Raw genomic sequence first — 18,123 nt, forward strand, 5'->3', positions numbered from 1 at the left:
CACACACACACACACACACACACACACACACACACACACACACACACACACACACACACACACAGTGTTTCTAAAGAACTATATTTACATAATACTCTTGTTTTACAGAAACGTTATCAAAAGTATAAAACATTTACAAAACTCGCAGCATTATATAAAAATAACATCTTTCTTCTCCGGATCAAAGGAAACATACAAAAAATAGATTTATACACATTTACAGTTCAACCCAGAAAACGCCTGGGGGCCGAGCGCCGCCGGGCGCCGCGGACCCGTCAGGAGGTCGGCGTGAACACGTCCACAAATAACATTAAAATAAAATACACGACAAACGTCTCGTACAGTAGATAGAAGGGCCGGGACACAGTTCCACCTTAAGAACCAGGACGCAACTCGCAGGTCCACCTTAAAAAGGCTGGACGACAGATTCAGTTCCACCTTAAAAAGGCCGGGCGACCGATTCAGTTCCACCTTAAAAAGGCCGGGCGACCGATTCAGTTCCACCTTAAAAAGGCCGGGCGACCGATTCAGTTCCACCTTAAAAAGGCCGGGCGACTGATTCAGTTCCACCTTAAAAAGGCTGAACGACTGATTCAGTTCCACCTTAAGAAGTCGCTTGCAGGTTCTAAAAGGCGAGGAATCGAACGACGAACACGGACGGGAGGCGAAGGTCCGACGGCGTTTACAGAGTGAGAACCACGAGGACTCAACTCTAAATTCAGTGACCGGACGCCGTTTTAAAGCCTTTTCTGCAAAGTTCGGACCAAAGATTCGCAGCGACGCGGCGGCGTATCGTCTCCATGGCAACGCCTCTCTGTTCTCCCGTTCTGACCTTTGACCTCTTTTGTCCGTAGCTGAACAGAATTTATTATATTTATATTAATAAACAAACGTGAATATTTGTGTCTGAAGTCGACTTTGACACGAACAAACGGGAATAATCTGATTAAATATGCGCATCGCCACTTTGAGGCTGGTCACGTGTGCGTCCGACGTCTGAGCCTGAACTGTGAACGCAGAGGACGCTCAAACCCTCGGAGCGTGCGTCGGCAACACAACGGCGAGCGCAAAAATCCAACGTAACTGAGAAACACTTGTTTTCTGGTGACCTCCGCTGCCTAGTTACGGTTGCTAACGTAGGATTGGACTGTGGTTCAGTCGTCACCAAATTTGGTCCAAAATCGGACGAAGATTCAGATTTTGGATGTTTCTAAAACACAGGGCTTTAAGTCGGGGAGCGGGGGTTCGATTCCCGTCCGTACAAACCCAAACCACGACCTTTTTTCTGATCCTAACCACGTGTTTTTCCTGGCTAACCGTCACCGTCACGCTGAGACGGCGTCACGCAGAGACGGCGTCACGCAGCGCTGTTTCTCAGGTGTGGCCGTTTTTTGACTTGATCGAGTCTGCGCGTGTTTCCGTACGAATTTCTGCGCAGAACTTCACGAACTTTAGGATTCGGCGACCGTCCTTCACGGATCTCAAACGCCGTTCATCCAACCAGCGTCATCACTGTTGGTGTGTGTGTGAGGACCAATGGGAGCGCTGCACGCAGACGGTCGGGAAAGTGTTTGTGAAGCGTCGATGATGCGAAAGAACGGAAATGTTCGGCTTTCTGAAAATCGACCTGTGCAGGTTCTTGGAACGGCGAGCGAGTGGCGCTGGCGTCCGTAGGTGGTGGTGGTGGGGGGCGGGTACAGCGGGTCATTCCTGAGGCTGCGTTCAGAGTCCCTCGTTGGTGGATTTAGACACGGAGAATCTTTAAAGAAGCGTTCGTGTCGATAAAGTGGAACTGTGTCGTTTTTGTATCTGTGACGTGTGAAACGAGGAAAAACACTTTTTTCTTCGTGCGTTTTGAAAAAGAATCATAATGTTTGACTTTGATGCAAGTGTCTGAGGATGGAGCCTGAACTGGTTCTCTTTGTTACCATGGTTACCAGTGAGTCAGCTGACCAGCGCGCCGACCGCCGCAGTGATAAAGTCGACCTTCACGACTTTACAGACCGGCGGCTGTGTGGCTAATGCTAACGCTAACGCTAACGCACCGACCTCCTGTCTGGATCTTTGTTCTCAAAGTGTCACAACAGTGAAATCTTTACGATGCGGCGTCCGCTGGGCGTCCGCTGAGCGTCCGCTGGGCGTCCGCTGGGCGTCCGCTGGGCATCCGCGGCGGCTCGTCCTCCGGGTGCAGCAGTGCGGCCTCTCGTCCCCGCGGGTGCGTCGGACTAGTGGTGGCTGGCAAGCAGTTCGTCGAGGTCGGCCATCCACTCCTGCGTGCTCTGGCCCTTCAGCAGGGAGTCCACCAGCTCGCTCTCCCCGGCGAAGCTCCCCGACGCCACGTTGTATCCGAACGACACCTGCTGCTGCTGCTGATTGGCAGTCCTGCTCACCTGGTAACCTTGGTTACACTGCAGCCCCTGGCGGCTGTTGCCCTGCGGCTGTCCGAACGCCGCCAGGTCGGGGAGCACAGCCTGGCTCTGATTGGCCTGTTGCTGTTGAGTCTGCTGCTGATTGGCCATCGGCTGGCCGTGGCTCTGAGGGTTGGGCGCCGCCCTCTGCTGGGCGGCCGCCATGTTTGTCTGCATCATCTGTTGCGCGGGATTCAGAGCTCCCATGGGACGCCCGCCGGGATTCGCACCGAAGGGCGCGGCGCCAGGCGGCATCTTGGGAATGCGAGACTGCTGCTGCATGTGGAAGGCGTTGGGGGCGTTGCTGAAGGCGTTGGGCGGCAGACCGGCGTTACTGGAGGGCGGCTGGTTGGCCAGCTGCTGCTGCCAGGCGGCGCTCGGGGCGCCCTGCATGCTGCCGGGCAGGTTGGCGCCCATGCTGTTCTGCATGGAACCCGGCATGCGTGCGGCGGCAGCTGCGGCGAGCTGCTGCTGCTTCAACATGGCGGCGTTGGGCTGCGTCTTCAGGTGCTGCTGCTGCTGAGCCAGAAGGTTCTGCCTGTAGGAGGCGCTCATGGCGCCCAGAGGCTGGCGCTGCAGGCCGGGTTGCTGGGGCGGGTGGGACGGGTGCGCCGGGTGGTTGGGGTGAAGGCTCATGTTGTTGTAGAGCACCTGCTGCACGTCCACGCCGCCCCCGCCGCCTCCACCCCCGCAGGACGACAGACTGATGTCACCCTGACTCCCCGTTGGGGGCGGAGCCACGCCGCCGGCCGGCCCGCCGCCCTGACCCATGCTCATACCCATCATGCCTTGGTTCTGAGGGAACATGCGCTGGGCGCCGGGGGCGGGGCCTCCCATGGAGCCGACGCTGCCCATTGGCTGAGAGGAAGCTGCGAAGAAAAACAAAATGAACTTTTATTCATGCGAAGTGAAACTTTATTCAGCTGCGGAGAAACGACACGAACACAAACATTCAGACTCGAGCGTGAGTGAAAAACACCTCTGAGGACAAACGGACGGTTCATCAGAAGTCAACAGCTGCTGTAATTTAACAGTCAAATCACACACACACACACACACACACACACACACACACACACACACACACACACGTTTGTTTGTTCTCTATAACAGTTTCTGATCACACTGATAACAGACTTCCTGTTTCAGAGACAGAACACGTCTTAAGCACGGATGTTTATCTGTAAGTTTGGTGAAAATCCGTCCAAAGATCCACGGAGACGTTTTTTTATTGATCAAACACGTGAAGAGAAAGTCCGAGAGTCGCTAACAGCCACAAAGGGCTAACACGGATTAGCTCGGCCGCTGAACGTCTTTGTTGACCACTAATAACGCTGCGTTCAGCCTCCGTTCAGTCCGCGTTCAGTCTCCGCTCAGTCCGCGTACAGTCCGCGTACAGTCTCCGCTCAGTCCGCGTTTAGTCCGCGTTTAGTCCGCGTTTAGTCCGCGTACAGTCTCCGCTCAGTCCGCGTTCAGTCCGCGTACAGTCTCCGCTCAGTCCGCGTTCAGTCCGCGTACAGTCTCCGCTCAGTCCGCGTTCAGTCCGCGTACAGTCTCCGCTCAGTCCGCATTCAGTCCGCGTTCAGTCTCCGGTCAGTCCGCGTTCAGTCTCCGGTCAGTCCGCGTTCAGTCTCCGGTCAGTCCGCGTTCAGTCCGCATACAGTCCGCGTTCAGTCCGCATACAGTCCGCGTTCAGGTCCGCGTTCAGTCCGCGTTCAATCTCCGTTCAGTCTCCGGTCAGTCCGCGTTCAGTCTCCGTTCAGTCCGCGTACAGTCTCCGTTCAGTCCGCGTACAGTCTCCGCTCAGTCCGCGTACAGTCTCCGCTCAGTCTGCGTTCATACGCGTGTGCGTGTGGACGCAGCGTCTCTTCCTATTGGCTGAGGAGCGTCGTACCTGTGAACTGGTTGACGGGCGGCTGAGGGAAAGGGTTCTGATTGGCCGGTTGTCCCGGCTGGTCCTGGTACTGAGGAGGAGGACGGGTCAGGTGTCTCTGCAGCTGCTGGTCCTGCTGACGCTGCTTCTCCTGCAGACGGGTGAGACACAGACGGGTGAGACACAGACGGGTGAGACACAGACGGGTGCGACACAGACGGGCGAGAGACAGACGGGTGAGACAGACGGGTGAGACAGACGGGTGAGACAGACGGGTGAGACAGACGGGTGAGACAGACGGGTGAGACAGACAGCGAGAGAGAGAAGGTGAAAGAGAGAGAGAGAAGGTGAGAGAGAGAGAGAAGGTGAGAGAGAGAGAGAGAGAGAGAGAGAGAGAGAGAGAGAGAGAGAGCGAGACAGAAATTAGGAGAGAGAGAGAGAGAGAGAGAGAGAGCGAGAGAGAGAGAGAGAGACAGAGAGAGAGAGAGAGAGAGAGCGAGACAGAAATTAGGAGAGAGAGAGAGAGAGAGCGAGAGAGAGAGAGAGAGACAGAAAGAGAGACACACACAGACAGACGGGTGAGAGGGAGAGAGAAAGAAGGTGAAAGAGACAGAGAGAGAGAGAGAGCGAGAGAGAGAGAGAGAGAGAGAGAGAGAGACAGAAATAAGGAGAGAGAGAGAGAGAGAGAGAGACAGAAATAAGGAGAGAGAGAGAGAGAGAGAGAGACAGAAATAAGGAGAGAGAGAGAGAGAGAGACACACAGACAGACGGGTGAGTTCATTTGCATTTACACTGTGTTCCAAATTATAATGCAAATGATATTTTCCTCAGATTTTCCTAAATAGTCGATGCAAACGAGAGTCAGCATCATTTTCAAGTCATCGACTGTTCAACAAAGCTCCAATGAAAAACGCCGTTTCATCACATTTAAAGGTCGTTAATGAGTGAAAAAGCTCATGTTTTGAATTTGCAGCATGAGGAGGTCATAGTTGACCTTAACAGCTTAAGTTAGGTCTGAACTCAGGACCCTTCTCTGACAGCAGCTTCACGATTCCTCCATCCAGTGACCTCCGTGAGTGTTTGGACTGTTTCTGCTCGAATGTCTTTGCAGGACGTCAGAATCGCCTCCAGAGCTGCTCTTTGGATGGGAGCTGCCTCCCACCCTCATACATCTTTAGCATGAGGATGCTCCGAAGGTCCTCAGTAGGGCTGAGGTCAGGGGAGGATGGGGCTTCTCTCCTCTGATGCCCGTCACAGCTCATGATGCAGAGGTGGTCCTTGCAGCATGAGCTGGTGCGCTGTCGTGCATGAAGATGACTTTGTTACGGAGAGCACGGTTCTTCCTTTGGTACCATGGAAGAAAGTGGTCAGTCAGAACCTCCACGTACTTTACAGAGGTCATTTTCACACCTGGGCGACACGGTGGTGTAGTGGTCAGCACTTTTGCCTCACAGCGAGAGGGTTCCTGGTTTGAATCCCGGCTGGGGGCCCTTCTGTGTGGAGTTTGCATGTTGTCCCCGTGTCTGCGTGGGTTTTCTCCGGGTTCTCCGGTTTCCTCCCACAGTCCAAAGACGTGCAGGTGTTCGGTTCATTGATGACTCTAAATCACCCGTAGGTGTGAATGGTTGTCTGTCTCTGTTCGTCTCTATGTGTCCTGTGATAGACTGGCGTCCTGTCCAGGGTGGACCCCGCCTCACGCCGATGTCAGCTGGGATCGGCTCCAGCCCCCGAGACCCCGACCCCGGGATAAGCGGTTGAAAATGAATGAATGAATGAATGAATGAATGCCGACCAGCTCTCTCCCCATGATCCCCGCCCAGAACAGGACTCCACCTGACGCAGAAGCAGTTTTCCCTTAACTGGGCTCACCTGGAAACTAACTGGTCACAGGTGTCTGACATTGAGTTCACTTAATTCAAATGTGCGTGATCATTTTGAACACGGTCAGAGAAGCTCTGGTTTCTGAGTGAACAGCTCCCTCTGCTGTCAGACACTCTACAACACGACTCAAAACAGATGAATATATAATAATAATAATAATAATAATGTTCACCTGTTCGGCGAGCAGCTGCTGTCTCTGCATGTACTGCTGCTTCTGCTGCTCCAGGATCTGCTGTTGATGCTGCTGCTGCTTCAGCGCCGCCACCGGCCGCCGCCTGACTGCTCAGGTACGCTGCGTTACCGTGGTTGGTCGCCATGGCGTTGGGCCCGGGCTGGGCCGTCATGGCGTTGTTCCCGGGCGCAGACGTCATGGCGTTGGCGGGGCCGGGGCCGTGAGGAGGAGCAGGGTACGAGTTCTGGTCCTGGAGACGAAGAAGAAGAAGAAGTTTTATTAACATTTAAACATTTTGCATCTTTTTGTGCTGGTTTTGCATCTATTTTTAGTCATTTTGCATCTTTTTGTGGTGGTTTTGCATCTATTTTTAGTCATTTTGCATCTTTTTGTGGTGGTTTTGCATCTATTTGTTAGTCATTTTGCATCTTTTTGTGCTGGTTTTGCATCTATTTTTAGTCATTTTGCATCTTTTTGTGGTAGTTTTGCATCTATTTTTAGTCATTTTGCATCTTTTTGTGGTGGTTTTGCATCTATTTTTAGTCATTTTGCATCTTTTTGTGCTGGTTTTGCATCTATTTTTAGTCATTTTGCATCTTTTTGTGGTAGTTTTGCATCTATTTTTAGTCATTTTGCATCTTTTTGTGGTGGTTTTGCATCTATTTTTAGTCATTTTGCATCTTTTTGTGCTGGTTTTGCATCTATTTTCAGCCATTTTGCATCTTTTTGTGCTGGTTTTGCATCTATTTTTAGTCATTTTGCATCTTTTGTGATGGTTTTGCATCTATTTTTAGTCATTTTGCATCTTTTGTGGTGGTTTTGCATCTATTTTTAGTCATTTTGCATCTTTTTGTGCTGGTTTTGCATCTATTTTTAGTCATTTTGCATCTTTTTGTGCTGGTTTTGCATCTATTTTTTAGTCATTTTGCATCTTTTTGTGCTGGTTTTGCATCTATTTTTAGTCATTTTGCATCTTTTTGTGCTGGTTTTGCATCTATTTTTAGTCATTTTGCATCTTTTTGTGCTGGTTTTGCATCTATTTTTAGTCATTTTGCATCTTTTTGTGGTGGTTTTGCATCTATTTTTAGTCATTTTGCATCTTTTTGTGCTGGTTTTGCATCTATTTTTAGTCATTTTGCATCTTTTTGTGCTGGTTTTGCATCTATTTTTAGTCATTTTGCATCTTTTTGTGCTGGTTTTGCATCTATTTTTAGTCATTTTGCATCTTTTTGTGCTGGTTTTGCATCTATTTTTAGTCATTTTGCATCTTTTTGTGCTGGTTTTAAAAGGACAAAACTAAAGTTTGTCTCAAAGTTGTAACGTTCAGCAGCAGCAGCAGAGAGAATATGAAAGGCTGCTTTGTCACGGCCTCCCTTCGCCCTCTGTGTGAGCCTGAACAACCAGCTGCTTCACACACACACACGTGCATGTGAGAGCGCATGTGAGAGCGCACGTGAGAGCGTGGGGCCCAGGCCGGTCTGAAGCAGCAGAACAAAAGAGCTCCACAAACGGCTCTGGACGGTCTCCATCTGCACCTGTTGGACTGGGACCAGTCACGGGCCGGACCGACCGAACGCCACCGTTTGAATCCACGCTGCAGAGTCCTGACGTTTCACCGGGGGGGGGGGGGGGGGGGGGGGGGAGCAGGATGTGATGCAGATACTAGGGCTGGGTGCTCTTGACTATAATAGAGGCTAATCCATTTCTGCGTTAACGGTTAAATGATCCAAACTGTTGGTGGATGATTTGATGTATTTGCAGAAAAAGACCCTGATGATGATTTTAAACTTTAAAGAGTTTTAAACTTTCATGTTTTTGTTCAATGAAGAAAAAAAACAAAGTTCTACTTATAAAGATCTGTTTTTTTTATATTGTGTGTGTGTGTCTCACCTGTGTCTGTGTGTGTGTGTGTCTCACCTGTGTGTGTGTGTGTGTGTGTGTCTGTGACTCTCACCTGTGTGTGTGTGTGTGTGTCTCACCTGTGTGTGTGTGTGTGTGTCTCACCTGTATGTGTGTGTGTGTGTGTCTGTGACTCTCACCTGTGTGTGTGTGTGTGTGTGTGTGTGTGTGTGTGTGTCTCACCTGTGTGTGTGTGTGTGTGTCTCACCTGTATGTGTGTGTGTGTGTGTGTCTCACCTGTATGTGTGTGTGTGTGTGTGTTTCTCACCTGTATGTGTGTGTGTGTGTGTCTCACCTGTATGTGTGTGTGTGTGTATGTGTGTGTCTCTCACCTGTATGTGTGTGTGTGTCTCTCACCTGTATGTGTGTGTGTGTGTGTGTGTGTGTGTCTCACCTGTATGTGTGTCTGTGTGTGTGTGTGTCTGTGTGTGTGTGTGTTTGTCTCACCTGTGTGTGTGTGTCTCACCTGTATGTGTGTGTGTGTGTGTGTGTGTGTGTGTGTGTCTCACCTGTATGTGTGTGTGTGTGTGTGTGTGTGTGTGTGTGTCTCACCTGTATGTGTGTGTGTCTCACCTGTATGTGTGTGTGTGTGTGTGTGTGTGTCTCACCTGTGTGTGTGTGTGTGTGTGTCTCACCTGTATGTGTGTGTGTGTGTGTGTGTGTGTGTGTGTGTCTCACCTGTATGTGCTGACGGAAGTTCATGTTCTTCTGTTTGATCTGCTGCTGCTGTCGGAGCAGCGTCAGCAGCGCCGCCTTGTTCTGGCTCTGGGCGTTGGGGGGCCGCGGCGGTCCGGGCCCCGCCTCGAAGTGCGACAGAGGTTTGGTGTTGTTGTAGTTCAGCATGGCGGCAGAAGCCTGGGCCCCCGGCGCCGGCGGGTGGCTGAGAGGCGGCCCTGACGTCGGGTGGCCCATCATGTTGGGGTGTCCGGGCCCGGGCCCCGGCATGTAGCCGCCGGCGCCCGCCTTGGGAGAGCCTTTGTTGGGCTGACCGGGCATCAGCAGCTGCTGCTTCGGGGCGCTGGGGTTGAAGTCCTGCGGGTACAGGGAGGGGCTCGTGGGCTTGTCCATACCGAACGGGCCCCCGAGTGGGCTCTGGGAGGTGTTAGCCATCTGGGGCCAGGGCGCCGGGTGGGCGTGGGGCCCCGGGTTGTGGAACTTGGCCCCCGGCGGCGCCTGTTTGTGCTGCATCTGTCCGTGGAGGTGCTGGGCCCTCTGCTGCTGCGCGGCCAGCTGCTGGAGCTGCTGGGCGGGGGACAGGTCTTTGGGCACCGGGGGGCCCGGGGGGAGGAGGTGGGCGGGGGGAGGCTGGAGCTGCCTGGGCGGAGGAGCCGGCTGAGACGGGGGCAGCGCCGGCGAGGAGGCGGAGGAGGAGGCGACGGGGGAGCTGGTGGGGTGCGAGGGAGGCGGCCCGGAGGAGGCGGACCTGACGTGGGGGGAGCCGGTGCGAGAGTCCTGCTCGAAAGCCACCGAGGCCGGGGAGAACTCCGTCTTCACGCTGGCCAGATCCGGAGGGAGCAGACCCTGGGACGCCTGGCCTCCCCCGCCGCCTGATGCGCCGCCCGCTCCCCCTCCCACGGCGCCGCCTGGAGTGGGCGCCAGCTCCAGGGGGTCTTTGCGGTCCTCGAAGCCGTCGTTGAGAATGTCCTGGATGTCCTCGTAGACCACGGAGCAGTTCAACTCCTCCATCAGCTCCGTCCACTCCTGCTCGTTCAGGTTCAGGTCGGGGAACAGGCTGTTGTTGCCGCCTCCCGACGGCGGCATGATGGGCAGGATGTCGTCGGGCTCCTGCTTCATCTCCTTCCGATGGAAGTCCGAACCCGAATCCCTGCCGTCGCCGCCGCCCGTCGCCTCCCCCGCCGCCCCGTGGGTCCCGTTGGAGCTCAGGGAGTCGCTGATGCCCAGCTTGGAGTCCAGCGGGGAGCCGTTGGCGGTGCCGTTGTCCAGACACGCCTTCTTGTTGGGAGGGAAAGCGTCGCTGAAACCGTTGACTTGATCTCTGCCCAGCGGAGAACCGGCGCTCTCCAACTTCCTCTTCACCGTCTCCTGCAGCTGGAGGAACAAAGAGAGCCGCAGGTTTCATCACTTAAGCGTTTAAACATCGATGTTTCTGTTTCCCCTGATTCTGTTCAGAACTTTACTCGTGCCCTACCCCGCCCTTATGTTCTGGACGACCACGCGCTTATGTTCTGGACGACCACGCGCTCATGTTCTGGACGACCACGCGCTCATGTTCTGGACGACCACGCGCTCATGTTCTGGACGACCACGCACACACACGTTCTGGACGACCACGCACACACACGTTCTGGACGACCACGCGGTCATGTTCTGGACGACCACGCACACACACGTTCTGGACGACCACGCACTCATGTTCTGGACGACCACGCCCGTCTCCGTAAAATGACTTGTTGTGCAGTTTGTTTCTGTTCCAGAGTGAAGTCGTCACATAAAGAAGCATTTTTCACTTTTTAACACAAACACAAACATTTTAAATGGTCAGAAACAGTCGCGATAAAAGTTGAACTAAGAGCAGATACTTAAAAAAGGTAAATAAAAGTTTAAGGAGGGACCATGCGCGGACATTTCAAACAATGGCGGTGAAAGGTTCACGTTGGTGTGATGCGGAGGTGGAGTGTTTACTGCAGATTTGGTCGATGAAAAGATTCAAAAACAGTCGACAAGACGCACAAAAACTCCGAGGTCTACGGAAAGATCTGGAAACAAAGCCACGCATCGCCATGACGTCATCAATGCGTGTGACGTGTTACGGCGTGATGACGTATAGGCAGCAAGAAGCATTCTCCGGGGCCAGGTAGTGTGAGTACAAACGGGCCTGGAGGGGGGGACAAGGACCCTAAAGCACGGGGCACGGGACGCACGCACAGTGGGAGGGCGCCCTTAGTTTCTGTTTACATACAAACACTGACGGTAAAACGCTGACGTAACGCTCCGACACACAGAAGAAAATCAAACCGTCAGAGTGAAATAAATCCCAGTTTAACAGAAGTTCAGTGCGATCGAAGCTTCGTCGACACACGAGATTCTTTGGATTTTTGTGATAAAGCAAGAGACGAAACCTCCAGGACGAGTCACTCTGGAGACTTTATCTCCTCCACTGTCGCCTTAAACATGTTAAATATGTGAAATATGTGAGATATGTGAGATATGCAGACGCGGTGGTTTTATCCTCAGCGTGTCCTTCAGTGTCTCCAGCACAGACGCAGCTCCACGCTTTCATCACTTTATTCAGAACAAAAGAAAAGTTCAGTGAACGTTTGAACGTCCGTCGCTCTGAGTGGTTTTATTTCATGAGTCCGTCCTGATCTCTGAGCTCCGTCGTGTTTCACTCTCAGATCAGTCTGGAGACGTGTGACAGAGGGCGCCCTCCCACTGTGCCTCCGTCCCGTGCCCCGTGCTTTAGGGTCCTTGTCCCCCCCTCCAGGCCCGTTTGTACTCACACTACCTGGGCCTCGGAGAATGCTTCTTGCTGCCTGTACGTCATCACATTAAAAGTACTGCTATAATGTGATTCCACACCTCAAAACAAGACTGTGCATTCGCCGTATTAACGCCGTGTGTGCGCCACGTTAAAAGAACCGCGGTCCAGCTCTGTACCCGTCCAGAAAGAGCCCGCACTGTGGCGGTCTGGTGCGAATACGCGGATTGATCGCGCTCTGCTCACAGTACACCTTTACATCTCTGCGTCAGGTCCGCGGGTCTTTTCCTGTAACGTTTAATGTTTGTTTGTACTTCGGTCCACGGGTCCATGTGTCGTTGGGCAAGGCACTGTTGGAATAGTTTAGATGGTACGTAGGTGCAGATGTGTGAATGTGGTGTGAACGGGTGAATGTGACGTGTGTGAAAGTGTCTTGAGTGGTCAGAAGACCAGAAAGGTGCTTTTACCAAATGCTCTGAGTTGCTGGTTAGAGATGAAACGAGCAGGTGGACAGGTGTACCTAATAAAGTGGCCGCTGAGTGTATCTCATGTGTGCCTGATTATGTGTTTGTCAAGTTTCACTTTGTGGATCATTTTATTGTCTCACATTAAAATTAAATAAATAAATAAAGCCTCTTTACAGCGGGCTGTCTGTGTGTTCTGTGTCCGGTGCTCACTCACCGCTATCAGGGTGCTGTTCCGGCTCTGCTCCGCCGCCGTCGCTCCGCTCTCCCCGGGCTCCGCGCTGCTGCCGCCGCCGCCTCCTCCTCCTCCGCCGCCGGCTGCTGCCGCTGCTCTCTGGCCGGCCTGCTCGCCGCTGGGCTGGGGCTGCCGGTGCTTGTTGGAGCGCTTGGCCTTGGCCTGCAGGCAGCGCTGGTGCAGGGCGAAGGTCTGCTGCCGCTCCAGCTCCAGCCGCTCCAGCGTCGCGCTCTCGTAGCGGCTCTCGCAGCTGTTGTGATGCTGCCGGAAGAGCTCGATCCTCCGGCGGAGCCTCTCCATCACCGCGCTGTGTCGCGGTGTAACAAAATCCGCCATCATCAATAAAGACTTGCAGTAAAAAACTTCCCGGCTCAGGTTTGGTCCATAAAAAACGCTGACTTTGGCTCTTTCCTCTCTCTCCCTCTGGGCGTCTATGTACCCCCCCTCACCCTTTACAAAGCCGCCTGCGCTGCTGCTGCTGCTGCTGCTGCTGCTGCAGGAGGCTCCATGGAGGCGACCTTTGTCTCGCTAACGGCCTCCAGTCACAGCGGCACTCACTGCCGAAGAGGGAAACGAAGGTTTTTGGGTGCACAAATCATCCAGCCTCCTTGATTTAACCCTGAACCTCGTTACAAACACAGCAGCTCATTTAACTCGCTGTGCAAAAACAACCTAATTAATGCAAACACGCTTCTGCTAAACAAACTTTTTATTGTTGTTGTTGTGAATAAATAAGTTACATTTCAATTTCAAACCAATGAAAGAGCGTTGAGAGCCACGTGTGTGTGTTTAAAACGCCTCCTGCTTGTCATGTTGTCTCCTTTAATGACTTTAATTTGAATTAACTGTGATCGTGAGGAGCTTTGTGTCCCTGTCAAAAGGTGCTACATCATAAAAATGTGTTTTTGTTGTTATGAGTTTGAGCCCAGATCAAACACGGAGCCCTGCATGACAGCAAATCACTACTTTTAGTCAATAAACACCTTTTAAACTCCAGATCCGCGGACAGGGAGCTGCTGTCTATGGGCTCAGTGAGTGAGCAACATTCCTGCACTCAAACTCAACTTTCACCGTCGAAAATCCGCTAAAAACGGCTAAAAGGAGGTGGTTTCTGGGGCTAGCTCGCGTTAGCCGCCGCCTTCACGTCCGTGTCCGGGTAAACACTAATGTAACCTCCGGTGTGAGCTTCCTCACGGCTCCAGAACTTGCCTGAAACTTTTATTTTTTGAGTATTAAAGTAGTTAGCTTTGGGTTAGCTCTGAGCTAAGTTAGCTCTAGTTAGCTTCTGACTGACTTCACAAACTTGGGCAGCAAATTTCTCCATTTTTGAAACATTATTTTATCTTAAAACAAACAACAAGACTTCCCCAGATGATTTAAGCGGATTTAAATTCACTTACTGTGAAAAAGTGTGGCTGTCCGCTCCTTCTACAGCATCTGTTCTACAAACAGCTGATCCTCCGCCTCCGTGTTAGCCGTTAGCTGCTAACCCCTTAGCCGTTAGCTGCTAACGGTGGCTAACCCGAAACATTTAAATACAGCATCATACTTTATATTTATTTTTCTTCCCCGGCGCGGATATTCCTCCCCTCCTGTGGCCGAGCCCGAGTCGGGATGTGTGCCGGTGTTTTAGCGCGGATCGGCCCGGTTAGAGCGGGTTAACTGTCCCGTCTGTTTCTATTGTTGTCCAGCGGACAGGCAGGGCTACTCCGCCATCTTGGAAACTTTCTCTTTTTTTTTCTTTTCCATCAGAGACGGGAGGAATGTCGCTGCTCCCGCCCTCAGCGGTGACTGACAGCACAGACAGCCAATAGACAGCGAGGGATGTCGCTGCTCCCGCCCTCACCGGTGACTGACAGCACAGACAGCCAATAGACAGCGAGGACCGTCGCTGCTCCCGCCCTCACCGGTGACTGACAGCACAGACAGCCAATAGACAGCGAGGGATGTCGCTGCTCCCGCCCTCAGCGGTGACTGACAGCACAGACAGCCAATAGACAGCGAGGAATGTCCCTGCTCCCGCCCCTATGGATTACCGACAGCACAAATAGCCAATAGAAAGCGAGGAATATCATTTCCCCGCCCTTATGGATGACCGACAGCACAGACAGCCAATAGAAAGAAAAGACTGTCTTTGCCCCGCCCTTATGGATGACGGACAGCACAAACAGCCAATAGAAAGCGAGGAATGTCATTTCCCCGCCCTTACGGGTGACTGATAGTTCAAACAGCCAATAGAGAGCGAGGACTATCTTTGCTCCCGCCCTCGACGGTGACTGGCAGCAGTGATAGCCAATAGAGAGCGAGAAATGCCCTTGATCCCGCCCTCACAGGTGACTGACAGCACAGACGGCCAATAGAGAGCGAGGGAAACTTGCTAATGGAAGAAATCAACAAAGATAAGCAAAGGACGACAGACATGGATAAATAATTAAATACATGTATAATTAATTCCTTTATAAATTAATACAGGAATTAAAAAATAAAAGCAGAAATAAATGTATAAATAAATAAATCATTTTATAAAAAAATACAGTAATAAGTAAATATATGCAAAATAAATGTAAACATACAAACAGGAATAAAGAAAAAATGCATAAATAAATGTATAAAGTAATTTAAACGTGACGAGGAGCCGGATGTGCGTTTGTTAAAAACTGTTATAGATGTTATAAAGTGTTATAAGTGTTTAGTATTTAAGGGGCAGACAAATATCAGATCTGTATTCTTCTTCTTATTATTGATGTAAAAGTTCAAATGTAATTATGAATTTATTATCGTGAGTTCACTGAGTTTTGTGGGTTTGACACCGAAACATCAGAAAAACACTCGTGACCTTTGAAAGTCCACTTCAAACGTGACGCATGTGGACGAAGTCTTTCATTTCCTGCTCTGGAGCCACAGCTGAGAGCTGCTCCACCTAACAGCTGCAGGACCGCTCCGACACCAGGACCAGAACATCCAGGACCGCTCCGACACCAGGACCAGAACATCCAGGACCAGAACATCCAGGACCAGAACATCCAGGACCGGAACATCCAGGTCCAGAACATCCAGGACCGGAACATCCAGGACCAGAACATCCAAGACCAGAACATCCAGGACCAGAACATCCAGGACTAGAACATCCAGGTCCAGAACATCCAGGTCCAGAACATCCAGGACCGGAACATCCAGGACCAGAACACCCAGGACCAGAACATCCAGGACCAGAACATCCAGGACCAGAACATCCAGGACCAGAACATCCAGGACTAGAACATCCAGGTCCAGAACACCCAGGACCAGAACATCCAGGACTAGAACATCCAGGACTAGAACATCCAGGACTAGAACATCCAGGTCCAGAACATCCGAGACCAGAACATCCGAGACCGGAACATCCAGGACCAGAACATCCAGGTCCAGAACATCCAGGACCAGAACATCCAGGTCCAGAACATCCAGGTCCAGAACATCCAGGTCCAGAACATCCAGGACCGGAACATCCAGGACCAGAACACCCAGGACCAGAACATCCAGGACCAGAACATCCAGGACCAGAACATCCAGGACCAGAACATCCAGGACTAGAACATCCAGGTCCAGAACACCCAGGACCAGAACATCCAGGACTAGAACATCCAGGACTAGAACATCCAGGACTAGAACATCCAGGTCCAGAACATCCGAGACCAGAACATCCGAGACCGGAACATCCAGGTCCAGAACATCCAGGTCCAGAACATCCAGGACCAGAACATCCAGGACCAGACACGTGGACCCGGGCCCTGAGGTCCGGAAACGGAAACCCTGTGAGGTGGAACCAGCATCACATGGACTTAAGCTAATTATCCAAATGTTTATCCAACTTTAAGCTAATTATTTCAACTGCTATTCCAACTTTACAAGTATTTGACCATTTATCCGATACGACTGTTTATCCATTACTTCTAGCTAACTGTTTACTTTTTGCTTAGCCTACTAAACACTTAATTGCAATACTTAGCTAGCTACAGTTAGCTAGCTAGCCAGATCAATGGTTTATTCAGGACTTTAAAGCAAAATATTTTAACTCTTTATCCACTTTACTATTTAACCCATTTATACGTCACTTTAAGCTAATTATTTAAACTATGTAAACAATACTTTTAGCTATTTAAACTGATCCCTTACTTAACTACAAAAGTTACCTAGCTTCAGTTAATTATTTAAATGATTTAACTGCTATTGTTCAAAAGTTTACAATCAGAAAATTTTTTCCCTGTTAATATTCAGCTTTATTGCTTTTACAGATTTTAATAAACACATTTCTAAAAATAAATCACTGAGTTTTGTGGGTTTGACACCGAAACATCAGAAAAACACTTGTGACCTTTGAAAGTCCACTTCAAACGTGACGCATGTGGACGAAGTCTTTCATTTCCTGCTCTGGAGCCACAGCTGAGAGCTGCTCCACCTAACAGCTGCAGGACCGCTGTGAGACCAGGTCCAGAACATCCAGGACCGCTCCGACACCAGGACCAGAACATCCAGGACCAGAACCTCCAGGACTAGAACATCCAGGACCAGAACATCCAGGACCAGAACCTCCAGGACTAGAACATCCAGGACCAGAACATCCAGGACCAGAGCATCCAGGACCAGAACCTCCAGGACCGGAACATCCAGGACCAGAACATCCAGGTCCAGAACATCCAGGACCAGAACATCCAGGACCAGAGCATCCAGGACCAGAACCTCCAGGACCGGAACATCCAGGTCCAGAACATCCAGGACCGGAACATCCAGGATCGGAACATCCAGGACCAGAACCTCGAGGACCAGGACCAGGACCAGAACATCCAGGACCAGAACATCCAGGACCAGAACATCCAAGACCAGAACATCCAGGACCAGAACATCCAGGACCAGAACATCCAGGACTAGAACATCCAGGACCACAACATCCAGGACCAGAACATCCAGGACTAGAACATCCAGGACCAGAACATCCAGGACCACAACATCCAGGACCAGAACATCCAGGACCAGAACATCCAGGACCGGAACATCCGAGACCAGAACCTCCAGGACCAGAACATCCAGGTCCAGACACGTGGACCCGGGCCCTGAGGTCCGGAAACTTAAACCCTGTGAGGTGGAACCAGCATCACATGGACTTAAGCTAATTATCCAACTTTAAGCTAATTATCGAAATGTTTATCCAACTTTAAGCTAATTACTTCAACGGTTTCTCCGGCTTTATGCTAATTATTTAAACTTTTAGCTAATTATTTGAACGTTTAACCAACTTTAAGCTAATTATTTGAACGTTTAACCAACTTTAAGCTAATTATTTGAACGTTTAACCAACTTTAAGCTAATTATTTGAACGTCTAACCAACTTTAAGCTAATTATCTGAACGTTTATCCAACTTTTAGCTAATTATTTGAACGTTTAACCAACTTTAAGCTAATTATTTGAACGTCTAACCAACTTTAAGCTAATTATTTGAACATTTAACCAACTTTAAGCTAATTATCTGAACGTTTAACCAACTTTTAGCTAACTATTTCAACTGTCCATCTATTATTTTAAGGCTATTTAAACATTTATCCAATACATCCGTCCATCCATTACTTCTAGCTACTTATTTAAACCATGTGTTCATTATTTTTAGCTGTTTTTCTGCCACTCATTCATTACTTCAGCCTCAGTCGACCTCACGTTCAGCTGCTCAGAAGCACAAAGGTTCATAAAAAGCCACTCGTCCAGTTTCCATTTGGCCTT

General features: G+C 50.8%; 1 protein-coding gene across 1 annotated transcript; it reads right to left on the minus strand.

Annotated features, from left to right (window-relative positions):
- Positions 1-146: 146 nt before the first annotated feature.
- Positions 147-14,078, minus strand: maml1 (mastermind-like transcriptional coactivator 1). Its single transcript, XM_083915347.1, is given in 7 exon segments — positions 147-3,277; positions 4,303-4,432; positions 6,335-6,427; positions 6,429-6,584; positions 8,912-10,282; positions 12,354-12,678; positions 13,772-14,078. Coding segments are annotated over 6 exon segments (3,120 nt in total). The 5' UTR covers positions 12,672-12,678; positions 13,772-14,078; the 3' UTR covers positions 147-2,225.
- Positions 14,079-18,123: the final 4,045 nt, after the last annotated feature.

The sequence above is a fragment of the Echiichthys vipera genome, assembly GCF_963691815.1.
Source record: "Echiichthys vipera genome assembly, chromosome: 6".
NCBI classification, from domain to species: domain Eukaryota; kingdom Metazoa; phylum Chordata; class Actinopteri; order Perciformes; family Trachinidae; genus Echiichthys; species Echiichthys vipera.